This window comes from Scophthalmus maximus, chromosome 5 (assembly GCF_022379125.1).
Source record: "Scophthalmus maximus strain ysfricsl-2021 chromosome 5, ASM2237912v1, whole genome shotgun sequence".
NCBI classification, from domain to species: Eukaryota; Metazoa; Chordata; class Actinopteri; order Pleuronectiformes; family Scophthalmidae; genus Scophthalmus; species Scophthalmus maximus.
In genome coordinates this window covers 2,247,171-2,268,657 of record NC_061519.1, presented here as the reverse complement: position 1 = coordinate 2,268,657, position 21,487 = coordinate 2,247,171, and the positions used below count along the sequence as shown (strand labels likewise).

At 44.5% G+C, this 21,487-nt stretch overlaps 1 protein-coding gene across 1 annotated transcript; it reads left to right on the top strand.

Moving 5' to 3' along the window:
- The first annotated feature begins 999 nt into the window (after positions 1-999).
- tent4a (terminal nucleotidyltransferase 4A) lies at positions 1,000-17,799 on the top strand. The gene is made up of 13 exons (XM_035635152.2): positions 1,000-2,093; positions 5,066-5,189; positions 6,149-6,195; positions 6,284-6,404; positions 7,329-7,436; positions 10,166-10,294; positions 10,513-10,726; positions 11,476-11,602; positions 11,695-11,798; positions 11,965-12,131; positions 12,369-12,527; positions 12,640-12,813; positions 14,307-17,799. The coding sequence occupies exons 1-13, from the start codon at positions 1,276-1,278 to the stop codon at positions 14,457-14,459; spliced, it is 2,445 nt and encodes an 814-aa protein (XP_035491045.2). The 5' UTR covers positions 1,000-1,275; the 3' UTR covers positions 14,460-17,799.
- The last annotated feature ends 3,688 nt before the right edge of the window (positions 17,800-21,487 follow it).

Genomic DNA, 21,487 nt, shown 5'->3' with positions numbered 1-21,487 from the left:
AGAGGCTCCCTTTCCCTCACTCTCTCTTTTACATGCACACGCAGTCCGGGAAGGTGCTGGTTATGCTTCATCCAGCCTGCCTCCGCTCCATCATACAGTTTAATGGTGGCTGGGGGATGGCTGTTGCCGGGGCTGGGCGGCACAGAGAGTCTGAAGTGATCAACACCACCTGCTATGTAATGTCCCTCAGAATGTACATTTGGATGCAGTGGCTGTTGCGTACGTCTGGAGTAATGAACAGAGGAAGAACACGTTCCATCCATATACACGTAGACCCACTGTGTTACCTTGTGCTCTGCAGTATGCAGTATCCTCTGCTGTTTGCATGTATGTGAGCAGCATTTCAAGGGCCAGAGGTTGCGACGAAGGCCCCCAGCAGTATCTCAGACGCCAGCTGACAACGCAACATGGTCTCCCATTCTGTCGAATGTTTATGTAAATTATATTTTGATATAGCGTTCTGTTATTTTTTTCTTTTTAAACACTTTTTTTTTAAAGTGGGAGTTTTACGCAACAGAGGAACATGAAGCTGAAGTGTGCACACCTGGATTACCAACAGGTCCAGACGCACAGACTCCCCTGGGGCCCCCAGACTACTTATGGCCCCCAAATCTGCAGCTTATATATAAATTTGTATATTGCTCCAATTTCATTTTAAAAATACCAATTCTTCCACACAGCTATCGGAGGCTTGTATGTTGCCAGTTATGTCATTTCTGCAAGAATCCGCCACTGTCCAGCCTCAGGTTGATAAGGATACCCCCCCCCCCCCCCCCTTCTGGGTTCCCAGGCCTTCTTCAGGAGCCACGGAGCACAGCACCCGTATTTATTATTGGCGTGGATTTCATTTGTTATTCAAGTAAATGTTTATCAGATATAAAAGTTCCAATATTTATTCTGTGTAATTCATCAAACGGCCGGAGTGATGAAGGAGTGGGCGGGGGGGGGGGGGGGGGGGGGGGGCGCAGTCATCATTTAAGAACCCCCTCGCAGGGCGCATGCGCATGGATTTGAAGAGCATACGCCATATTGAATTCTCGTAGGAATCGGCTAGCAATTTTTTTTTCCCAGCTAGCGGTGTAAAGGGGCCACTTTATCAATGGTCCTCATTCGGTTTAACGTTTAAATACTTCTCTTTTCCGTAACCCCGGACAGCGTAGCGGCCTCCAGCGGGTCCAGGAAGCGGCGCGGATTCAGGACGGGCTCGCTAGCTTCAGTTAGGCACTAGTAGGGGGGTGGGGGTGGGGGGGGGCGGTTACCGGAGAAAGAAGTTGAATGGATCCGAGGATAGCTTGGATTCAGCCCGAACAGAAAGGACCTGCGAACGCCTTGTGGATGCACGTCTGGGAGACCTCTCAGGGAGTACGCACGCTCTCCGCGCAGCAGCAGCTCCACAACCAGAACCACAACCAGTGTGTGAACTACGCCGCGTTGGATGTGCTGAAAAATGTGGCGACCGCGGTGGCAGCGGGCAAGATCGTCTGCGGCGGCAACGGCAACGTTACCGCGAGTCGGGGCAGCCATCGCGGCATCATGCACGGCACTACCGGCGTCAACGGCACTGCGATGTCCACGGTGGGTGTAGCGCTATCCAACGGGAACGCGCGGAACTCTTTCGCGGCGGCGAACGCCGCCGGAGCGGGCGAGGGCAGAGCCCCGGCTCAGAAGACGGGATCCGTCTCCTCGTCGTCCTCCTCACAGGAGTCCGGGGCGGACAGCCCCCCTTCCGGCTGCTCACTTGAGAGGACTATGGGTGGAAATGTATCGGGCAACGTGAATAAAAACGTCGGGGGTGCCAATCTGCTCTTCGGCTTGGACAATAATGTCAACCTCTACCACCAACACCTCCACCACCACCGTCACATACAGGAGCACCCGGCGTTCAGTCTCCAGCAGATCTGCGTGAAGCGTCACCAGGTTCACCCCTCCGTACCCGCAACCCACACACACAACCACCACCCGGGCCGGAGGAAAAGCGACAACAAGGCGAGCACCTATGGGATGAACTACTTGCTATCGAACTGCACTAACGGCAACTATGCGGGCACTTGGACGCCCTGGAAGACGCGGACGTACAACCCCGGGGTCCTCGGGTGAGTGGCCGAAACTCTCGCACCGCCGCGCTAGGATTCGGAAGCTAAGCGCTAACGTCGTCTGCGGGCTTCTGGTTTTTAAATGAGTCTTCGCATGTGTGTTGTATATTATTATGATGAATACGACATTGTGTATTAGTTTTCCAGCGCTGTTTCATTACGACAGCACACGCAGTGTTGCGGTGTGAACCGAAGTTGGGCTGCTATTGAGACGGACGGACGGCCGAAACAAGACCGGAAGTGCTGTGATTTTTTTTTCTTCTCTTTTGAAGTTCGAACTGGACCGTTAAAAAAAATAGGCATTTCCAACGAAGCGCCAAGTGCGCTTGGAAAGCGTACACTGTGCCGAACGCGGATATTAAAATATTAACATGATATCATTTTTTAACTGCGTGGTGTATTGACAGTGGGTGATTTATTTAGAAGGTTTCCACCGGATATGTTGCTTTTGCCTTCGTTGTATAAACCTTTACGGAGGAGGAGGAGGAGCCTGTTGCGAACGTAGCTAACGGTTTTCCCCTTGTGGCTCCGTGTAGGAAGTTAGGAAATCAGCAACGTAATGACAACAATTATTGGTTTTAAATAAACTAATAATAATAACAAGTATAATTTCCCCCTTAAATTAAATAAAATGAAGATTAATTATGAATCAAACTTGATACATTTAAGCGACGAACTTGTCACGCTTCTGCTAACGTGGTTTTGGCGAACACTTGTGTAATGTGGGGTTAAGTAACTGAGCTGTTCATTCACCCCACAATCCCCAGTGTCCCTGAACTCCTCCTGACTGTTTGACCACAACGGCGTTCGGAGTTTGGTAAAAGTTTTTGCTCTACTTAGAGGAATCTGGATGTTAATATGTTTCAGCAGTTTCCACTACATGTCATTACACTTTATGAAAGTGAAGTTAAGCTATTAATCGGTACATTTCGGGATTATGCATACTCCACTGTGTTCAGTTCTGGCCCTTATACTCGTGTTATTCTCAGGATGCATTCACAGCGAACACATTTTTCCTGTTTATAATTTTGATGCTGCTCTCTTTCAGTGTGACATAACAGAGGGGGGTGGGACTTGATGTTCACGTGTCCTATTGTCAAATCTGACCAAAATAATATCATCAATATGAAAACTATTATGAATGTTACTAGGTGCTTTATAAATGTGACATCTACTTTGTTGGTGGGGTAAGAGCTGTGATATTATTATGTTTTTTTTAATGTTATTACTGTAGTCATTTTTGCTCTGACTGATGCCTTCTTACAAAAACAAAAAATGACCAAAGACCTTGAAAATGTGTTGCAGGAACGTGTGATGTTTGTGATGGCCGACTGCACCCATCTGGGAGTTTTCTCCACATGGACTTGGTGTTTGTCATGAGCGTAGTTCAAAATGCCTGAGGTTCCCCCATCAACCCTGATTCTAAGTTAAACTGGAGATTGACGTTGTTCTGTAAAGTTTTGTTTGGCAGTCGAATAACACATCCATATTTGTTGTTTCTGGGTTGTACGTTCAAGTGTACATTTCGGCTTATGTGCTGTCTGGTCTCGTGGTGGTTTGCCTTCAGGGAGGGGGAGGGTGGGGGGGGTTTGCAGTCTCACGTAGAGGGATTTGCACTGTAAGATGCAGTGAAAACATTGATTCCACAGTGAAGACACATGGCTGTCACGGCAGTGCAGCCGTAGATGCTCTGCACCGGTGAACACCATTGATTACTTTTGTGGCCCCTTAAGTTGTTGAAGAGACACAACTCTGACCTAGCTTGTCAGGGATGGCTGCAGTAGCAGTTATTTTGGACGCGGGGGCCCCTCTGTCAGTGGCGGACCATAGGCATGGATAACCCCCCCCCCAGCCCCCTCACCAAGGAACAGGGTACATGGGCTGCCTGCATTTTCTCCAGGGCTCTGGTAATTGATTGTGACAGAAGCCCTGTTCTAGATTTCACACTGACATCATGGCGTGCATTCCGAGAAAAAAAAAATGAATAGCCATAGGGTTGAACAGAGTTCCACTGTTCAGAGGCATTTGACTGGTCAGGAATCTTTACATTAAACGTGCCCTATGTGCTGCCATGCACAGAAACCATATCGGCTCTAACAATAAGGCCCGGGACTCTGTATGATAAGGGCCCCAGTGTTTTACTAAACTCTCTTTTCTCATTCCCATGAGAACCTTAGAGGTTGTGTGTTGTACTTTTGTCTTTGCATGGACCAAATGTCTTCACTGAAGGAAACACTTCTATTTCAAATATCTATATCCACTTTGGTTCTGGCGTATTTGTGTGTCTGTGGTTCCACTATGGCTCAGGTTACATTTGCTGGCAGCAATAGGTGCTAAATCTGGTGTTGACGTTAAATTAGGAACATTTAAAAAAAGTTTATTATTCTTTGTGTGGTTGAAATTTAGTGAGCAAGTTAAATATAGTACTAGTAGTGGTAGAAGACTTTCAGACTTGTTCAAATGTTAACTTTTCTTGCTTTTTTCAAATTGCATTTTTCAAGTATTTAATGTGGATTGGTTTTGTGTGATTGACCTTTACCTTCAGTATACAAGTGATGTGTTGCGATGCATCCTTTTTCTGACGGTACAAATTAGAGGCCTCAATTTCAGCAGAAACTATGCAACACTCCTACAAGAACATACTAAGCCATTGTTTTGCATGTCTGGCTCGGGCGTGATGGAGGTTCACCTGAACGGTGATAACAGAAGCATACCGTTGGCCATCTGGAGAGGGTTGTGTTGTTTTTTTTAATGTAGAGCAAACTCTGGCATGTGTAAGTTGATCTTTAGAAGATATCCTTGTGTGACTGTTGGTTGGGTTCACTTTTGCAATAAGAAATATGAAATACATTAAAACATGCATGTTTTACACCAAGCCCCACCAATTCAGATTTCGTAGTGGTCTGTGTTTGTTCTATAGGTGTTAACATGGTGATAATAACCCTCACCTGTCGCCCTCCTTTCCCCCCCAGACTCCACGAGGAGGTGATGGACTTCTACAACTTCATGTCCCCTCGGCGAGAGGAAGCAGCTATGAGGAAGGAGGTGGTGAACCGGATAGAGATGGTCATTAAGGAGCTGTGGCCCACTGCAGATGTAAGATATATATATATACACGCACGCACGCCCGCCTCAGTTTATTTGGATAAATTTTCCCCTCTATCGAGATTTTAATACCATAGAGAGCATGCGCCTTAATCGTCCAGCCTTGGTGTAGGACTTATTGGCGTGTGCGGTCAAACTGTGATCTCAGATTGCATATAAGTAATTATAGAGGAACCGTGTCTTGACAACACCTTTCTCTTAAAGGCGAGGGTAGTGTTTGTTCAAGATAACAATTTTTAATTTAATACCATTTTCAATTCTCTCGTCTATTTTTTTGTTGAGGTGAATGGGTAAGAGCTTGAGAGGTTTTGAAATGGCAGAGTTGAATTTACACAGAAAGTAAATGAAGCAAATGTAGATGGAAGTACTTTTTTTTTTTTAAAGCCGAATGTTCATTAATATTTGGAAGATTGTGCACTTTGTGAGCGAGAGGACCTCTTGCAGCCAGTCTTCCCCGCTTCTGCTGTGAGCCAGGTTGTCAGGTAAATGGATCAAGCCTCTGATTTGTACCAGCCTCCCTTTTCTTTTCGAGCTATCAATCCTGGCTTGTCTTTGTTCTGTTTCCTTGTCGTATTTACCAGACGGAAAGGGAAAAGAACTCCACTCCGCTTCCTTTAGAGAGCTTTTGCTCGCAGCCCTGTAACACTGCATTTTTTTTTTCCCCCTACCTATTGTATACTTAATTTGGCAGCGCACTCCACTTGGCAGCATTGGCCGCCTCTGAAGTGGTACCCGGAAATACCTTGTAGGTTGCAAACATTTGAATTGGATATGTACATCACCACCACAAACGAGCTGTTGCGATAGGGACTATGAAAAGTCTGGCGTTTGTTTGTTTTCTTTAAACGTCCCTCATTTTGCTCATCTATATATATATACGGCGACTTTAACAGTTTGACTACAGGGATTTTGGACAGTGTGATCATATTTCTTCAATCTTGTTTTCCCAGGTCCAAATATTTGGCAGCTTCAGCACAGGACTCTACCTTCCAACAAGGCAAGATATAAAATTCATGATGAAAGAAAAGCATATTCTATTGTGTTAAACAAATTTGAACTGTGACCTTTTTTTCTTTTGCCTGCAGTGACATTGACCTGGTGGTGTTTGGGAAGTGGGAGCGTCCCCCACTGCAAGAGCTAGAACAAGCTCTTCGCAAACATAACGTGGCGGAACCCTTCTCCATCAAAGTGCTGGACAAGGCTACAGTGAGTAGAGGCATACTGCTTTATGTCATCCTATGTTCAAATTTTTGTCCTTAGATAAAGGCAAACTGGTTGGAAATAAGAGAGATCCATTGGATACAACATATTTTAATAACATTACGATTGAGTTTTCTATGTACTCTGTGATTAATGGTCTGTATAATAGAATTTTTTGAGGGTTAATTTCAGTCTTCTTTGAGATTTTATTCTTCACAGTAAGTGATAAAATATTGCAGCCTCATTAAAAGGGAAAAGCAAGAAGGGAATTGGAGTAAGCTCGGCCAAAATCCCCCCAAAAATTGGCAGCACTTTTTGCATTCATCGAAAAAGTTCTTCCGGACTTCAAACGCCCTATTAAAAGTCTCGTTCACTCTTTTATCTCCGTGCAAAGACGAGGTGAACTAACCTTAGAGACACAATTAGAGTCCTCCATCTGTTTGCGTCATAGGTGGCACATTCTGCCAGTTGTGGTTAGCAAAATGACTCGTCTTTTTTCCCCTCCCTGATAAACAGAGATTATACAGATCACTGTTTATTGTTCACCACACTGTTGTAAGTGTGTAGCCCAGGTTAGTGATACTCTGTTTACTTTTCACACAATTTCCTGTCATTATAAACTTTCTGTCACCGTTATTCTGCAGCCCAGTGTCATGAACGTACATACTCTGGTGGAAGCGTTTACCGATTTTTGAGAGCAGTTGCTCAGCTGCACTCGACCAGGCAAACGTCGATACTGTACTGACTGACATAATAATAAGCAGCTATTGACTTTATTTTCTATTTTCTTTTTTATAAGCTATTTCTTCTAAAAGACTGTCAACTGAGGCAGATGCTCTTTTTTTTCTTTGCTCACAGTAAATGTCTTTATAGATAATGAGTATAATGTTGTAATGTGCTAATACACAGTGTCACTTTGTCTTCTTTCAGGTGCCAATCATCAAGCTGACAGACCAGGAAACTGAGGTGAAGGTGGACATCAGCTTCAATGTGGAGACCGGGGTCAAGGCGGCGAGCTTCATTAAAGACTACGTAAAGGTGAGGCAAAACCCTTCCTCCGAGATATTTTGGGAGGATTTGGAAGGTTGCGGATATAGATGCTCTGGTACAACTTTGATTGCTAAATCAGACCAGGAGGCCTCATATGACGGAAATTAATTTGCACCCATTGCTTCTGCTCACAGGCTAAATGAAATCCAGCCACAACGCCCATTACAGGCAGTATTTACTTTCTGACTCGAGGAAGAGAGCAGGAAAAGGTCATGCAGACATATTTAAATGAAAAATGAAAACAAAAAACACAAGAGGAGTCACATAATTACCATTTTTACATTGGGGCCTAAATACAGAACTGGAACTTCCCTCTGTGAATCCGGCAAGCCAGCATTTTAAAGCATTACACTTGACTTCAGTCCAATCTCGTACTGGCTCGTCTCATTTTCTCGATTGAAGCTGGAACGGAGCCCAGCTGCTCTGTATATATTCTCTGCTTGTCTCAAATGGACTCCGTGTGCTGCTGAAGACTTTGCTCGCAAATCTACTGGGGGGAGGTGAAATTTCGCCCCGTGGCTCAGACAGAATTCCTGCTGAAGGTGGATCTCTGCCTGATGTCTTTAGTCACGGTTGTAGTAGCAGCTAATGCAAGGGAGGAATTCCAGGTGCTATCCAGCGATCTGTCAGGTCTTGGCTTTTTCCTCCTTTGTTGTTGTTGCATAGTTGTGTTATGGCTCTCCGGGGGAATACATGCCGCAGCTTGAAAGGCCGCTTTTGACAGCCACACTCTGCATCCATCCAGTGATAGTTGATGTTGCTAATGCGTGGGCGCGACGCACTCCAGTGCAGTCTTGTCGCTGAGAGGTCACCTCAGAGTTACTTTTCATAGGTCACGTGGCCAGTCGGAGCAGCGCACCTGCCAAACTTGTTGTCACTTCTCAAAAGCATATTTGAAATGTCAACAGACTCGAGCCCCGCTGCTCCACTGGCACAGATATGCTCACACACGCTGCCGCGAGGTGATGCTGCCTTTTCAATTGGAAAATGAACATATTTGTAATTCTCACTCCCAGGCACTCTGGGGTTCTTGCACATTATCAAGTCACAGACGCCTCATTTAATATCTTCTTAGAAAGTTGGAGGGTAGGCATTAGACATGAGTATTAATGTTGCAAGCAGGGGTGTAACAATTCATACATCGCATCGATTACAGATTATGATTATCAAGCTGCCACAAACTTACTTAAGTATAAACATGAAATCAATGTGGTGTAAGAAGTAGTCATGGCTTCAGTAGTACGTTTTTCAATACTTGGCATCGGACAGTGCAGTGAATAAAAATGATACACATCATGTGATGATGGGAAAACACCCATCATTTCATATTATGCTCTATTGTTAATTTTGTCAATATCTGTGGTCATTTGGACGATGCTTCGCGTTCGACGGGGCACAGATGCAGACAGGAACTATTCCTAAACACAATCCAACATGGAGGAGGGTGAACGTGAAACAGAACGGGAGAAGGACTCAGACCAGCCAAGACAGAACAAGGAGCTTGTACCTTAAAAAAAGAAACGGGCTATTTCTGTCGCATGGACGTGGTTCTCGGAGATGAAAAGTCCTGCCACAGCCCAGAAAACCATACTTTGCAAATTAAGGCCACAGGCCGGTCCCCACAACAGACTCAAACACCACCAACAGTTCGGAGAGAGTCTACGGATGGGAGCCACTTAAGTACAGCCGAGTGCTCAAAACAAACCTCATACTCGGACTTGGATATGAAATGACCAATCATGCATATCAAATATTGGTCATATTTCACAGCTCTAGCTTGGCAGCAGCTTCACAAGAGGAAAAACAGACTGTAGAGCTGCAACTGTTAATCGATTACTAAATTAATGGCCAACTCCTTATTTTGGTAATCGATTAATCGGTTCAAGTAGTTTTTATGAAAAATAAGTAAATATTGGATGATTTCAGCTTCTTAAATGTGAATATGTTCTGGTTTCTTTGCTCCTTTATGACAGTAAACTAAATATCTTTGGTGTGGACAAAACATCATCTTTGGGTTTTGTGGAAACACATATTTTTCACCATTTTATGACTTTATATGCACCAAACAATTCAATTCAATTCTATTTTACTTGTATAGCCCCAAATAACAAAATACATTGTCTCAAGGCACTTTACATACTGAGGTCAATATTACAATATTACAGGGAAAAGCCAACAAATCCCACAACTAATCGATTGATTAATCGATTATGAAATTAATCGTTAGTTGCAGCCATAACAAACTGTTTGCAATAGTTTTTGTATCAAATGTACTGTGGAAACACAACAAATGTATATAACTGTCTGGCGACGCGGCATTTGTCCTGAAACTTTTGGTAGTGCGGGCGTATGCAGCTATTACTGTCACATAAATCTACTGCATCACCTTGCATGGATATAAAATTTGTCTATTTAATGGTTATAGTTGATTAATAAAATAAAGTTTCTGAGTCACGAATTAAGCTGAATGTGTATTTGGCCAAATATTCACCGCCCTGATGTCAAGTTATAATGATTCGCTCTTAAAATGTAGTCGTGTCCCATCTGAATTCAGTTCATCTCATCATAGATTCCCACTTTGCAGCAGCTCATGCAAATCCAAGCGAGTCCATTTTTTTTACCTCTTTCTCTCTTTTTTGACATTCCACTCCGCTCCATTCGACTCACTTTGAACCGAATGAGCCGTTTCATTCCACGTCTCTCCCTTCTACTTTCAGAAGTATCCAGTGCTGCCTTACATGATCTTTGTCCTGAAGCAGTTCCTGCTGCAGAGAGACCTGAACGAAGTTTTCACCGGGGGCATCAGCTCGTACAGCCTCATCCTCATGGTCATCAGCTTCCTACAGGTACAGAAACACAACCACCTCCTCCTCGTACATGTTGTAGTGCGTTTATATTCAGCACATCTGGCAGAGTTTACTAGCAACAGCGACATTGTCTAATTTTGTTCCAGTAAACAACACCTGTCGTCGTAGACGGACACAAATTATAATCGTGATTAGTGAACAAAATTACTTGTTTTAAATACATAATAATTACATCGCCTCTCTTCCTTTCTCTTCAGCTCCATCCTCGCATTGACGCCAGGAACCCCACTGAGAACTTGGGCGTCCTGCTGATTGAGTTCTTTGAGTTGTACGGCCGCCATTTCAACTACTTGAAAACAGGGATCCGCATCAAAAATGGAGGCGCATACATACCCAAAGACGAAATCATGAAGGCCATGACGAACGGATACAGGCCGTCCATGATCTGCATAGAGGACCCACTGCTCCCAGGTGTGTGCTCCACAAGTTTAAGTTGAACTACAATGGGGGAAAAACATTTCTACCAAAGTAATGGCTCGCTCCCCAGAACTAAAAAGACTGCTTCAACACCATATTTATTGAAGGCAAAAATGGAGGAATCAAAAGAAAAGGATTCAGTCTATTTGAGAGCTAGTAGTTTATTTATTGTTCTAAGAGGTGAATTAGTTTAAACAAAAGACATATTTACAAATTGATCAACACCATCCGGTGGTGGTACAAAGAATGACACGGTGGAAGGCAGCAACAGCAGAACGTGGAGTGAATGAAGGAAAACCCACACATGCATTGCATATTTTTCACCTGTATTGCCTCACTATTGGTTTTGTTTTTGTGTTTTACCAACCAAAACATTATTAGGCAATTAGAATTGTTTTAAAATGCTCTACTATACTAGAAATTTCACACAATGGCTTTAATGTCTACAGCTCATGTGACAATCTGATCATATGTTAAATGATGTAAGTAATCATTTTTTATGCAGAATAAGTAATATAGCAAGGCACTCGTGATTGGGAAAAATTAAAGTCTTTGATTGCGTGGCTAATGCACGGCAAATATACAAATAAATGAAAGTGCATTCTTAGATTTTTTTTTATTCATATACTACATGTAATAGTTGCACAAAATGTTAAAATCACTGGGGAATAAAAAAAAAAATAATTCTGTGGTTGCATTGCACTCGTGACTAATATGACTGTATTGGTCCTGTCACCGTGTAGGTAACGATGTAGGGAGGGGCTCCTATGGTGCCATGCACGTCAAGCAGGTGTTTGACTACGCTTACACTGTCCTGAGTCATGCCGTGTCACCGCTCGCGCGCTCGTATCCCAACAAAGACTGCGAAAGGTGAGAACCCAATGCACTCAACAACACGAAAGACACCCTGGATAAAACCAGTGCTCTTTGTAAAAAACCTTCTCTCTCTCTCCTTTCTGCAGCACCTTGGGCAGAATAATCAGGTTGACCCAGGAAGTGATCGACTACAGGGAATGGATCATTAAGAAGTGGGGGGGGAGGGATCAGGCGCGGACAGACAATAGAGGTACTGTTCTTTAAATTACGATTATGACTATTTTTTTTTTTTGTAGTGGAGAGTGCCTGCTTCATTAACCGTAAACCTGGTACAACTTGTTATTTGTTGTGTTCTTTTCAGTGTGTTCAGTGGAGGATCCCATCCATCCTTAAACCTCTCATTTGTTCCCCTCTAGTCTCGCCTCCCAAGGAGCCTGTGTCGGAGCAGGAGCCCGGCTGCAGCCCGGAGGAGCAGCAGAGGGACTCGGTGTCACCGCACAGCGCAGACTCCCCCATGTCCATCTCCAGCCCTCAGCAGCACTCGTCAGCCTCCTCGGTCTCCTCACTGTCCGGATCAGACAATGTATGAAAATGTGTTTTTTGTTTATGTAGATACTCATAATAGCAGATGCTGTATTAGTCTTCTGACATGAAGACAAAGAGTCAATTAACATAACAGCTAACCAATGGTCTAATGCTGCCGCATGTAGCATTTTATTCTCTAACCCAGCTAATGGAAGCACGCAAACGTACAGTAGCTACAAGGGGATGTAACGTACACCTCAGCTCATCGTCTCTTCCTCTTTGTGTGATCTGCCAGGACTCCGATTCGACGTTGCCATGTCCGGTCCCTCCGCCACCCCTGCCGCCGTACCCGTCTTTCCCACCCCTGGGCCTCGCTTTGCCACCTGGACTCAACATGGGCGCTGGCAAGCCCGGCATGGGGGGACACCATCTGCTCATGCATCCAGGCTCACAGGTAGGTTACAGTGCGACGGCAGCCGACTGTGGAGGATCGCGTCACATTAGGTCATATGTAGGAATTAGAAGGGATACCTTTTTTAATTATTTTTTCTTTTCCCTCCAACCAGGCTCGCGTGTCACTCCCCGGTGGTCTAACCATGCACTCCATACCTGGCAGACGGGTGTGTATAGACACCGGGCTTCCCCCCTTCTACCACATGCCCCCCCCAGCCCACGCTCATGCCCCTGCTCCCTCCAGCCCCCAGCCTCCGCCCAGCCCCCACTCCAGCCACACACACAAGGTAGGCGGCAGATGCCACGCACTCCAACGCACTGTCAAGGCAAACCCCTGTCTCTCACACACACACACACACACACACACACACACTAATTCACACCTTCCATCCCATATTTTCCGTCTCTCTTCTCAAGTGTCTGATTTGTCTCTGTCACACTCACTTATCTCTTTCCTCGCTCACGTCCGTCCCCCCCGGATGTTTTCGATAAAGCAAAAAAGAAATGCCAGAGAAATTTCTTTGTTTTAAACATTTTTTCATTTAAAACTTTGTTAGTTGTAAAGTTTTACTTTAAACAGTGATGGAGCTGTACTTGACCCATCTTCTGGGGTGTCAAAACAAAACAATAGCAGCTTCTTATAAAAAATAATGTTTAGTATTGTAGTAGTTATGAACAAATACTTAAATTTATGGAACTCACTGTTATTTTTATTCATTTTTCAAGATTTTTCAGTAGAAACATGAGAATGTCCACATTTTCTGTAAACAGCAAAGATCTGCTTGATGTGACAATGTCACCTGCAGTGGAAGAAATGGAAGCCATGTTTGGGCATCAATATCTTGAAAAGTATTATTCCGAGCCTCACCAAAGTTTTAGGATAGATGACAAACATGTTCTCATTATGAACGAGCCACTAATTTATTGCCATGTCTGTTGGTTTTCTACAAGGTCTGAGATTTGGGGGAATAAAAGTCCAAAATTCCTACGCAAGAGTGACATTGAGGGGTTTTATAAACCCATTTTAAGAACTAATATGATATCAACTGTACTCGTTTTAATTTTGTGCCAATCCTTCAACCACCAGTGGACTTAACTATTTTAACAATAGAACGAGGCTCCGTGGCATAAAATGTACATGGAAATAGTTTAATGTGTGGTTAAGTGCCAATGTGCTTCCATGTCCATAGTTTAAAGCATTATTTTACCTCTTGGAAAAAAATATCCATAATGAAGCAGCAGGTTTTGTCTGGATAAAATCTCTACTTATGTGTGTCCCAGCGTCTGACATATTGATTGGAGTATAAGAAATACACGTTTTCTGTCTCCTTTTACTATAGGTCATTAATGCAAACTACTCTTTAACGGCGCCTCATTAAAGTAAAAAAAAGTAAAGATGCGCATTAAAAATGCTATACACTGAATTGAAGATAATGTGAATTGATGCAGTGAAATGACATGTAATGAAAACTATTATACTTTTAACACATAACTTGAACAATTGGACTTAATAAAAACTTATTGCAGAAGAAAATAAATATTGATTTAATATTTGTGCAAAGTCAGTTGGATCAATATCACTCTCATTTGGGAACTATGCACACATCAGACTTGAGTCAATCATCAGAGCTCAATGTTCTGACCCAACCAAATTAATTAAACGTATTCAATTGCAATAATTTTATTTCCGGTGCATTATGAAACATGATGTTTTGTTATGTTATTAATAATGTATTTCTTTTTTTTAACCTCTCTCCCCTGTCTCTCCTCCCCTCTTCAGAATGCAACTAAGTTCAATGTGAAGGGCTTTCACAACCCACCACTGGTCAACAACCCTGTTCTGGCTAACCGCGGACACACGCACACGCAGTATCACCGCAACACTTGGCGACGCAGGAAGAGGGACAGCCTACCGGTTAGCCTCAGCAGATAGAAACAGCTCCCCCTCCTCCTACTCCTACTCCTCCTCCTCCTCCTCCTCTCTGGCTGCAAACCCCTGGCTCCTCGTTGGTCTCACACAAGGATGGACAGGCAGACCGTGGACCGGAGACCAGCAGTTTTGAATTGTGGGGCTGCAGCAATGTGGAACAACAGCCCTCAGCTCTGCATCTTCCTCGTACTATCGCTACCTTTCCATTTCTGCATGACTTTTGTTCACAGTTTTGTAGTTTTGGTATTTTGTTACTTTTCAGTATTTTGGTTTATTTTCATCTTTATTTCAATTCTTTTTTTCTTTTTTTTAAATTGCTATTGGACTTGCCATTGCCAAGTTCACTTGACCTCGCCTTGACCGTCGCAGCCAAGCTGCCCGAGGCTCAGTGTTACTTCTTATTTTGTTTTTTTTTAACAGTTAATACACTTTCGGACAAACCGTTTATCATTTTGTGCAATAATGTTCAATTTTTCTTATTTGGAACTAAAGTAAATGCTTATTTAAATTTGTGTGTGTGCGTGTATGTAAAAGGCATTTTTATACTGTTATTTTATTTTTGTAGAGTTTTAAATTTTGTTTACGAAAAAACCTTTCCCCCCGGGCAGCATCTCTAAAGCGTGTGTGTTTGTCAGTTGATATTTCTATGTGTGTGTGTGTGTTGTGTGTGAGTGTTGGTCTGTGCGCGTCTGTCATCAGGTTGAGATAGACCTCAGTTTGAAGGCCCCCTTCTCCTCTTCTTCTTCTTCTTCTCTCCCCTCTTTACCTGCATTGTTCTGTTCTAGAGAAGCAGAACAGAGAGGGACGAGGAGCTCTTACCTCAATATTCCTTACAGTTTTCTCTGCGTGTCTTGTAAAAAAAATGGACGAGGCTAACCGGAAGTTTTGTTCTTCCAGTCCTGTTGGTCCACGGCATCCGGGAGGAAAGTGGAGGGATGAAGTTGCACCCTGGGATCTCTTGAAAGGAGAAGGTGTACTTCTGTTTTGGCCTAAAAGAGGTAGTAGCTCCTGTGCCGCTAGAGCTTTAGCAGATCCACCTCAAGAGAGTGTGTGTGTGTGTGTGTGTGTGTGTGTGTGTGTGTGTGTGTGTGTGTGTGTGTGTGTGTGTGTGTGTGTGTGTGTGTGTGTGTGTGTGTGTGTGTGTGTGTGTGTGTGTGTGTGTGTGTGTGTGTGTGTGTGTGTGTGTGTGTGTGTGTGTGTGTGTGTGTGTGTGTGTGTGAGAGAGTGTGTGAGTGAGTGAGCTGTTGCCATATTTTGTCAGTCAGGGGAAGGCTGGCAGTGGCCTGCTGGTTTTGTCTTGGCTGTCTTTTTCTCCACTGGAGGTTGTTTTTTTAAGGGAAAAGCTTCCAGACGGTGCAGGATTTTGGCCTGAGAGCCTGTTCTGTTGAACATATATGCGAGTGCGTTTTGTCATCTTTTGTCTCGTTTTACTACATGTTGTAGGAGGGGTTGGGGCCGAGAAGGCAACAGCCTGTCTGACTTGAATTTGAAGATTAAGATTAGGGTAAGAGGGCAGAAAGCCACTGATTCCAGGCCAGAGAACTTTTTCTTCTGACGCTCACCCTCCGTAGTTCAGGGACGTGGTTTTTTGGAAAATCTGAGCTGACGGCGGTCAACTCTTGGCCCACGGCCGTAAATCTGTGACGACCGACCAACACCAAGGTGCTCAGCGATAAGGGTTTCTCCTCTTTGGTCCTGGACAAAGGAGAGGGAGGAAGGGTTGTAGGAGAAGTCGGGGGGCGTCTTCCTGAACCAAGGACCCTAGTGAAAGGGAAATATATTTTGATTCCATTCAGGGATCTTGTGTATATTTGATTGCCAGGTACTTCCGCTAATTGTTTGCAATGCCTTTCTTTGTGTTTACTTTTAGTGTGTGTACGTTGTAATGCCGCGAGCACACCGTGTCACAAAAAACACACGCTCGCAGACAGGACTGTCAAAGGCTGTGACTCGCCCAGAAACACTACACACGCTGGTGTTATTACTATGCAAGTGGATTCTTCTCATTTTTTCGTGTCAACTCTCTTGTCTTTTACCGTTTCGGGGCCTTGTATTTGTACGAAGGTCCCGATATGTTTTAAAGTCTAGTTTTCTACATCTATCAATCAAATGTAAGGAATGCGGGATGTTAATGTCAATGGTTGAGTGTGGGTCTGTGTAGTATGTGACATAGTGAAACGTGTAAGAAAGTTTTGAGACTTATGACTTGCCACGGCAGGTTTGTTTTGTTTTGTTTTTCTTATCAGGCCCCCAACCATTCATGAGCGAGTGCACCGAGAGAGCGACTTGCACTCTGCAGGTGCACTGCATATGGGACCAACGTGTCCGCCAACAGTCCTTTCCCTTTTTGCTGAAATTCTATTCAGTAATGTCACATTTGTTTTTTCTTTCCTTTAAACCGTGGCAACTCTGATCCGTCAGTCAAAAAACTTCACCTGCCATCAGTTCAGTCTCGAGTGAATAGTTTCCGCTTTGATTTTTAATGATTTCAACTTAAAAACCCCAAAAGGCTTGGACTGTCAGAAAGGAGGCGTGTCCAGCCATACGATCATACTCGCATCACCCTGCGGAGCATTGTCCTCCACTTTATGATCTGCAGGGAGGTGATCAGGACGGCATATGAAATGTTCCGTAATATGTAATCCTGGCCCCGATATAAATTAGACACCATTAAATGTGGATTTAGTTGATCAAACGTGTTGAACCCTTTCAAACTGTCTCACTGATGTCTGCTTATGAGGAGCTGATGATGAAAACTGGTGATGGGAGGTGGTTGACTGGGTTTCGAGTTGCCTGCAGCTTCACAGCAAAAACTTACATGCAGTATTTTACCAAGTCTGTGTGTATTAAAATCTGTGTGCATCTCCGCAGTCCACCGTCGCTCGCTCTCTCTCTATCTCTCTCTCTCTCTCTCTCTCGTCAGGCGGCAATGGCAACGGTTAGTGAAAGGCATCATCAGCCTTGCTCCGCCACATTGCCTTCACTCCTCCTGGTTGGTGTAAAAGTGAAGGGGTGGGTGGGAGCAGGTGAGGCCGAGCGGCTCGGACCACTGAGATTTTTGCATACACATTTACTTGTAGATGCAATGTGATATCACCCCTCCATTGCAATAATATGAGGGATTTTTAAAAAAAAACTGGTGGCTGCTGTTTTCAAGAAAAGGTGGCAGCCCCTCTTTGTCCTGGCTGATTCATGTGAGCAGTAAACCCTCATACTGGACACCTAGCTATCGGTGGCCAGAGGGAACCACTGCCCAGCCTTTGATTTGTTTTTTGTTTTTGACATTTTTATGTAAATATATTTTTTTCTATTTTATTTTTTAATAAACATTTTAAAACTGCCAGTCAACTTGTGTTTTTTTTAAGTGTCTACTTAGTACATATGGCTACTTATATCTGCGTTCATTCATTTTGGCCACTTAACATAACATTTACATTCTGATTTGGACAGGTGGGGGACGGCATATTATCAGTTACATGAGAACAGATGCCTAGAGAAAAAAGGTTATGGGCCATAATACTACAACGATTAGCATAACAATGAGTAAGGCCAGTCTGAGATCTTTCGCCATTGATTCATCTCTGTGAGCAACACCACTCACAAAAACTTCACTTGACCTTTTGTGAGATATAAAATATTGAGTGGCGCAGCGTTCACATGCCACAGCTTCCTGATATCGACCATATCTTTTTTTTTTATTATTCTGAACTTTATGATGTGGTTCTCACTGTGTCCCTTCCCAACTTACTCAGTCACAACATGTGATTCTTCTCCTCAACACCAGGTGGTGCACACGCACTGCAGTTTGTTGGCGTTGAATAAGGAGAAGGCTGCTCTGTGTTGAGCTCCACATTGCCAGAGAATGTTTTTTTTCAGCATTATATTCCTATCTGTAACATAATGTCTCATCATGACAGGAAAGAATCGGTCCAACCAACTCGGAAGCACCTTCCCTGGATTCTTCATGGCGATCCTGATGCATTCTTCGTGACCTATTAGATATGACCTCTTTGAAACGATTAGACTCACAGCTGACCAGGAGCAACTGTGAATTGGTTTTTCCAAGCGGCGCAGACGGGGCCCCCGGCCGACAGCGGAGATGATGAGGAGATGAGAATCAAAGGTTTCCCCCAGGGGAGTGTGACAGACTCCCAAAAAGAAAAGTAAAGACCAGAGTTAAGTAAGGAGCTTATCTTTGCAATCCCATCTCTTCAGCTTTGAACTTGTTGTATTTTCACAGCAAACAAACAGGAATCTGGCCACGATAACTAAGCAGGAGAGGAATCTGTCCAGCAGACAGATATCTTGCCTTGCTGTGTCAGTGCCAGCCCAACAACCCGATGGACCCGGGCAGCAGCCGCTCCTCAGCCAGCGTCCAGCGGCTTTGAGGGGAAAGAGTGAACAAGTCTTTCACAAGAACCTTCTTGCTGTGAGGCGACTTGTGCTAACCACCACCTTTTGGGACGTAAAAAAGTCAGTGCAAAGGTTCCTGGTTCCTGCTATGGAAACGCAGCTAGATCCTCCAGTGCAGGCCGCTGTTTTAGTGGACACCCACATATTCATAGTGCCCCCACAACGCCAACTGCTGCCGCCAGCATGATTCAGAGTTCGGATGGGGTTCTCACCCTCTTGAGGACTTCTGCAGGTGGTATGAGTCAGAGTCGGTGCGTACTGGGAACATGAGGTGTGCAGAGTGAGCAGCGATGGAGACAGGACAGTCCCCTGTGGTGCTCCTGGGTTAGTAACCACCACATCAGACGGGCGGCTCCCCGGCCGGGGAAAAAAATTGGGGCCCATCTGACAAATAGTCGGAGATCCGGCACTCCCTGTTTCCGGCAACAGCAGCAGGCAGCCGGTCTCAGTGAAAAAGCCCTAAAGCCTGACCGTACACTGGCTGCCCAGCGAAAAAATACAAAAACTACTTCAGACAGAGAATATAGTTTGTGAACATGGTGGAAACAACTAGCAGGCAGACATTTTTTTCTTGGAATGAGAGAAGTCCAAATTGAACTCCGACTGCCATCGCCGCCAAGGCTGGCAAAAGATTTATGTTTACATTCGTTTTACCGGTTTTAATGAAGAGACATCACCAACCATGGTTTTTAATGATGTTTGCGACGCTCCGGTATTTATCTGGGGAGTCCTCAGACACAATGATCACTTCAAACAGAGCCAAATAGCATTTTAACAAGCCGCGTAAGAATCACCCAAGCATCAGCAATCAGCCGCCGTTCAAAGTCTGATTGGTTGAAGATCTTGTCAATTCTCAGATACTCTCTATAGTAAGGCTTGTTTTTTTGATCAATGGATCCGACGCGGTGTAGGTGCATGCTTTAGATTACTACGTTTGATTGAGAAAAACACCCCATCATACTTAATGAATCCCGCACGTGTTTGTCTAAAATGAGGAATCCTGAGTTATCTGTGTAGGGTGGATCCCCCCCCCCGCCCTCTTTCCCTCCTTCCCACCTTGATTGTAACTTATCTAGGTCATTTGTGTGTTTTAATCAGCGTTGGCTTGAGAGGGACTCAGGAGATGAAGCCCATTTATCGCTCACCAATGTGGGAAATCTACTTCATTTCCAACACATCACCAGATCTTCAGTAATCATGATTGTTCATGCTCAGATTTTTTTTTTGAACCTAGGTCAATTTTAGGATTCCTTTTTCTTCAGATACTTTATAGGACATGAAAAGATCAGATTCTGTTATGACTTTTTTTTGTGTGTGTGTGTGCTTCGTTGAATCCACGAAACAGGATTGAGCTCCATTACTCTTCGTTTCCCACATGAATGACACCGGTCAGGCACTGATGAGAGTCTCTGACGATCCTGGGGGGTTGCATCATGGGCGTGTTCCTGCTCTTATTGGTGCACTTGAAACTGCTACTCGCGGAGGAAACTGTGCCAGAATCAAATTGCAATTCTGTTCTTCTTTCATGCTGCTCGTTGTTTGATAAAAGCAGCGAGCTGCAGATTCCGCTCATCAGGCCTGTCAGCGGCGTGCATCCTAATTACTCATTTGATTACCGAAAACAAGCCCCAAAAAAACTGCATGAGCGAAGTAGCTCGACGCACAAATGCACTTCATCTAAAGCCACAAAGCATTTACACAGGTCAGATGTCACTGTCACTTTGCACCTCAGGCTCGAATGTTTTTTTTTCAAGTTTCACAACTTTGTCACCGTAATCAAGTGTTTTGATCAGTAATAAACCACAGACAATAGACCACATCCACAAAACAGATTCCGTGACAATCCTTCTCTATATATCAGCGGTTGATCACCCTGGGCCACGCCAGCGTAGCCTATTGTTTTCACCCTTGTGTATGTGTGTGTGTGTGTGTGTGTTTAGTGAAAATCCATCCAATGCGTTGGATTGAAGTTCTCCCACACTATGCCGCTCCTCCGCACCCTGCACTGGCTCCCGGCGGTGCCTCGATTTGCGGTTCCAGGCACTGGTACTCGCCTATACCGTGCTGCGAATGGCTCAGGCCCTTCCTAGAGCCAATCCCAGTTAACATTGGGCCAGTGGCGGGGTTCGCCCTGGACAGGTCACTGTCCCCATCGTAGGGCCACATACAGAGACGGACAACCATTCACATCAAGTTAGAGTCTCCAATGAACCTAACCCCAACCTGCATGTGTTTGGACTGTGGGAGGAAGCCGGAGAACCCAGAGAGAACCCCCGCACACACGGGGAGAACATGCAAACTCCACACAGAAAGGCCCTGGTTGGTTCAAACCGGGATTTGAACCCAACACCTTCTTGCTGTGTGGTGACAGCGCCAACCACGACACCACCGTGCAGCCCAGACATCAGTCTATCAATCCTAAATCAGCATTTATGGGCTTTATCCCCGGGGTAAGGGGTCATTTCTACATTTCTGCATGCTCATCTCATAGCTGCAATAGTTCTGATGGCACATGAAGGCAGCCGTTGTCCTCCCTCCATCTGCTCGTGTTGCCTCGTCTTCGGTCGTGACACTGTGCCTCTGTCTGTAAGTGGGAGGGTGTTCATGCAGAATTAGTG

What these genes read in the sequence shown, in the direction of transcription:
- tent4a (XM_035635152.2), top strand. Translation starts at nt 1,276, where the DNA reads ATGGATCCGAGGATAGCTTGGATTCAGCCCGAACAGAAAGGACCTGCG. An exon ending in TGGTCATCAGCTTCCTACAG is followed by an intron (nt 10,295 to 10,512) that starts GTACAGAAACAC and finishes CTTTCTCTTCAG; the next exon opens with CTCCATCCTCGCATTGACGC. An exon ending in CACTGTCCGGATCAGACAAT is followed by an intron (nt 12,132 to 12,368) that starts GTATGAAAATGT and finishes GTGATCTGCCAG; the next exon opens with GACTCCGATTCGACGTTGCC.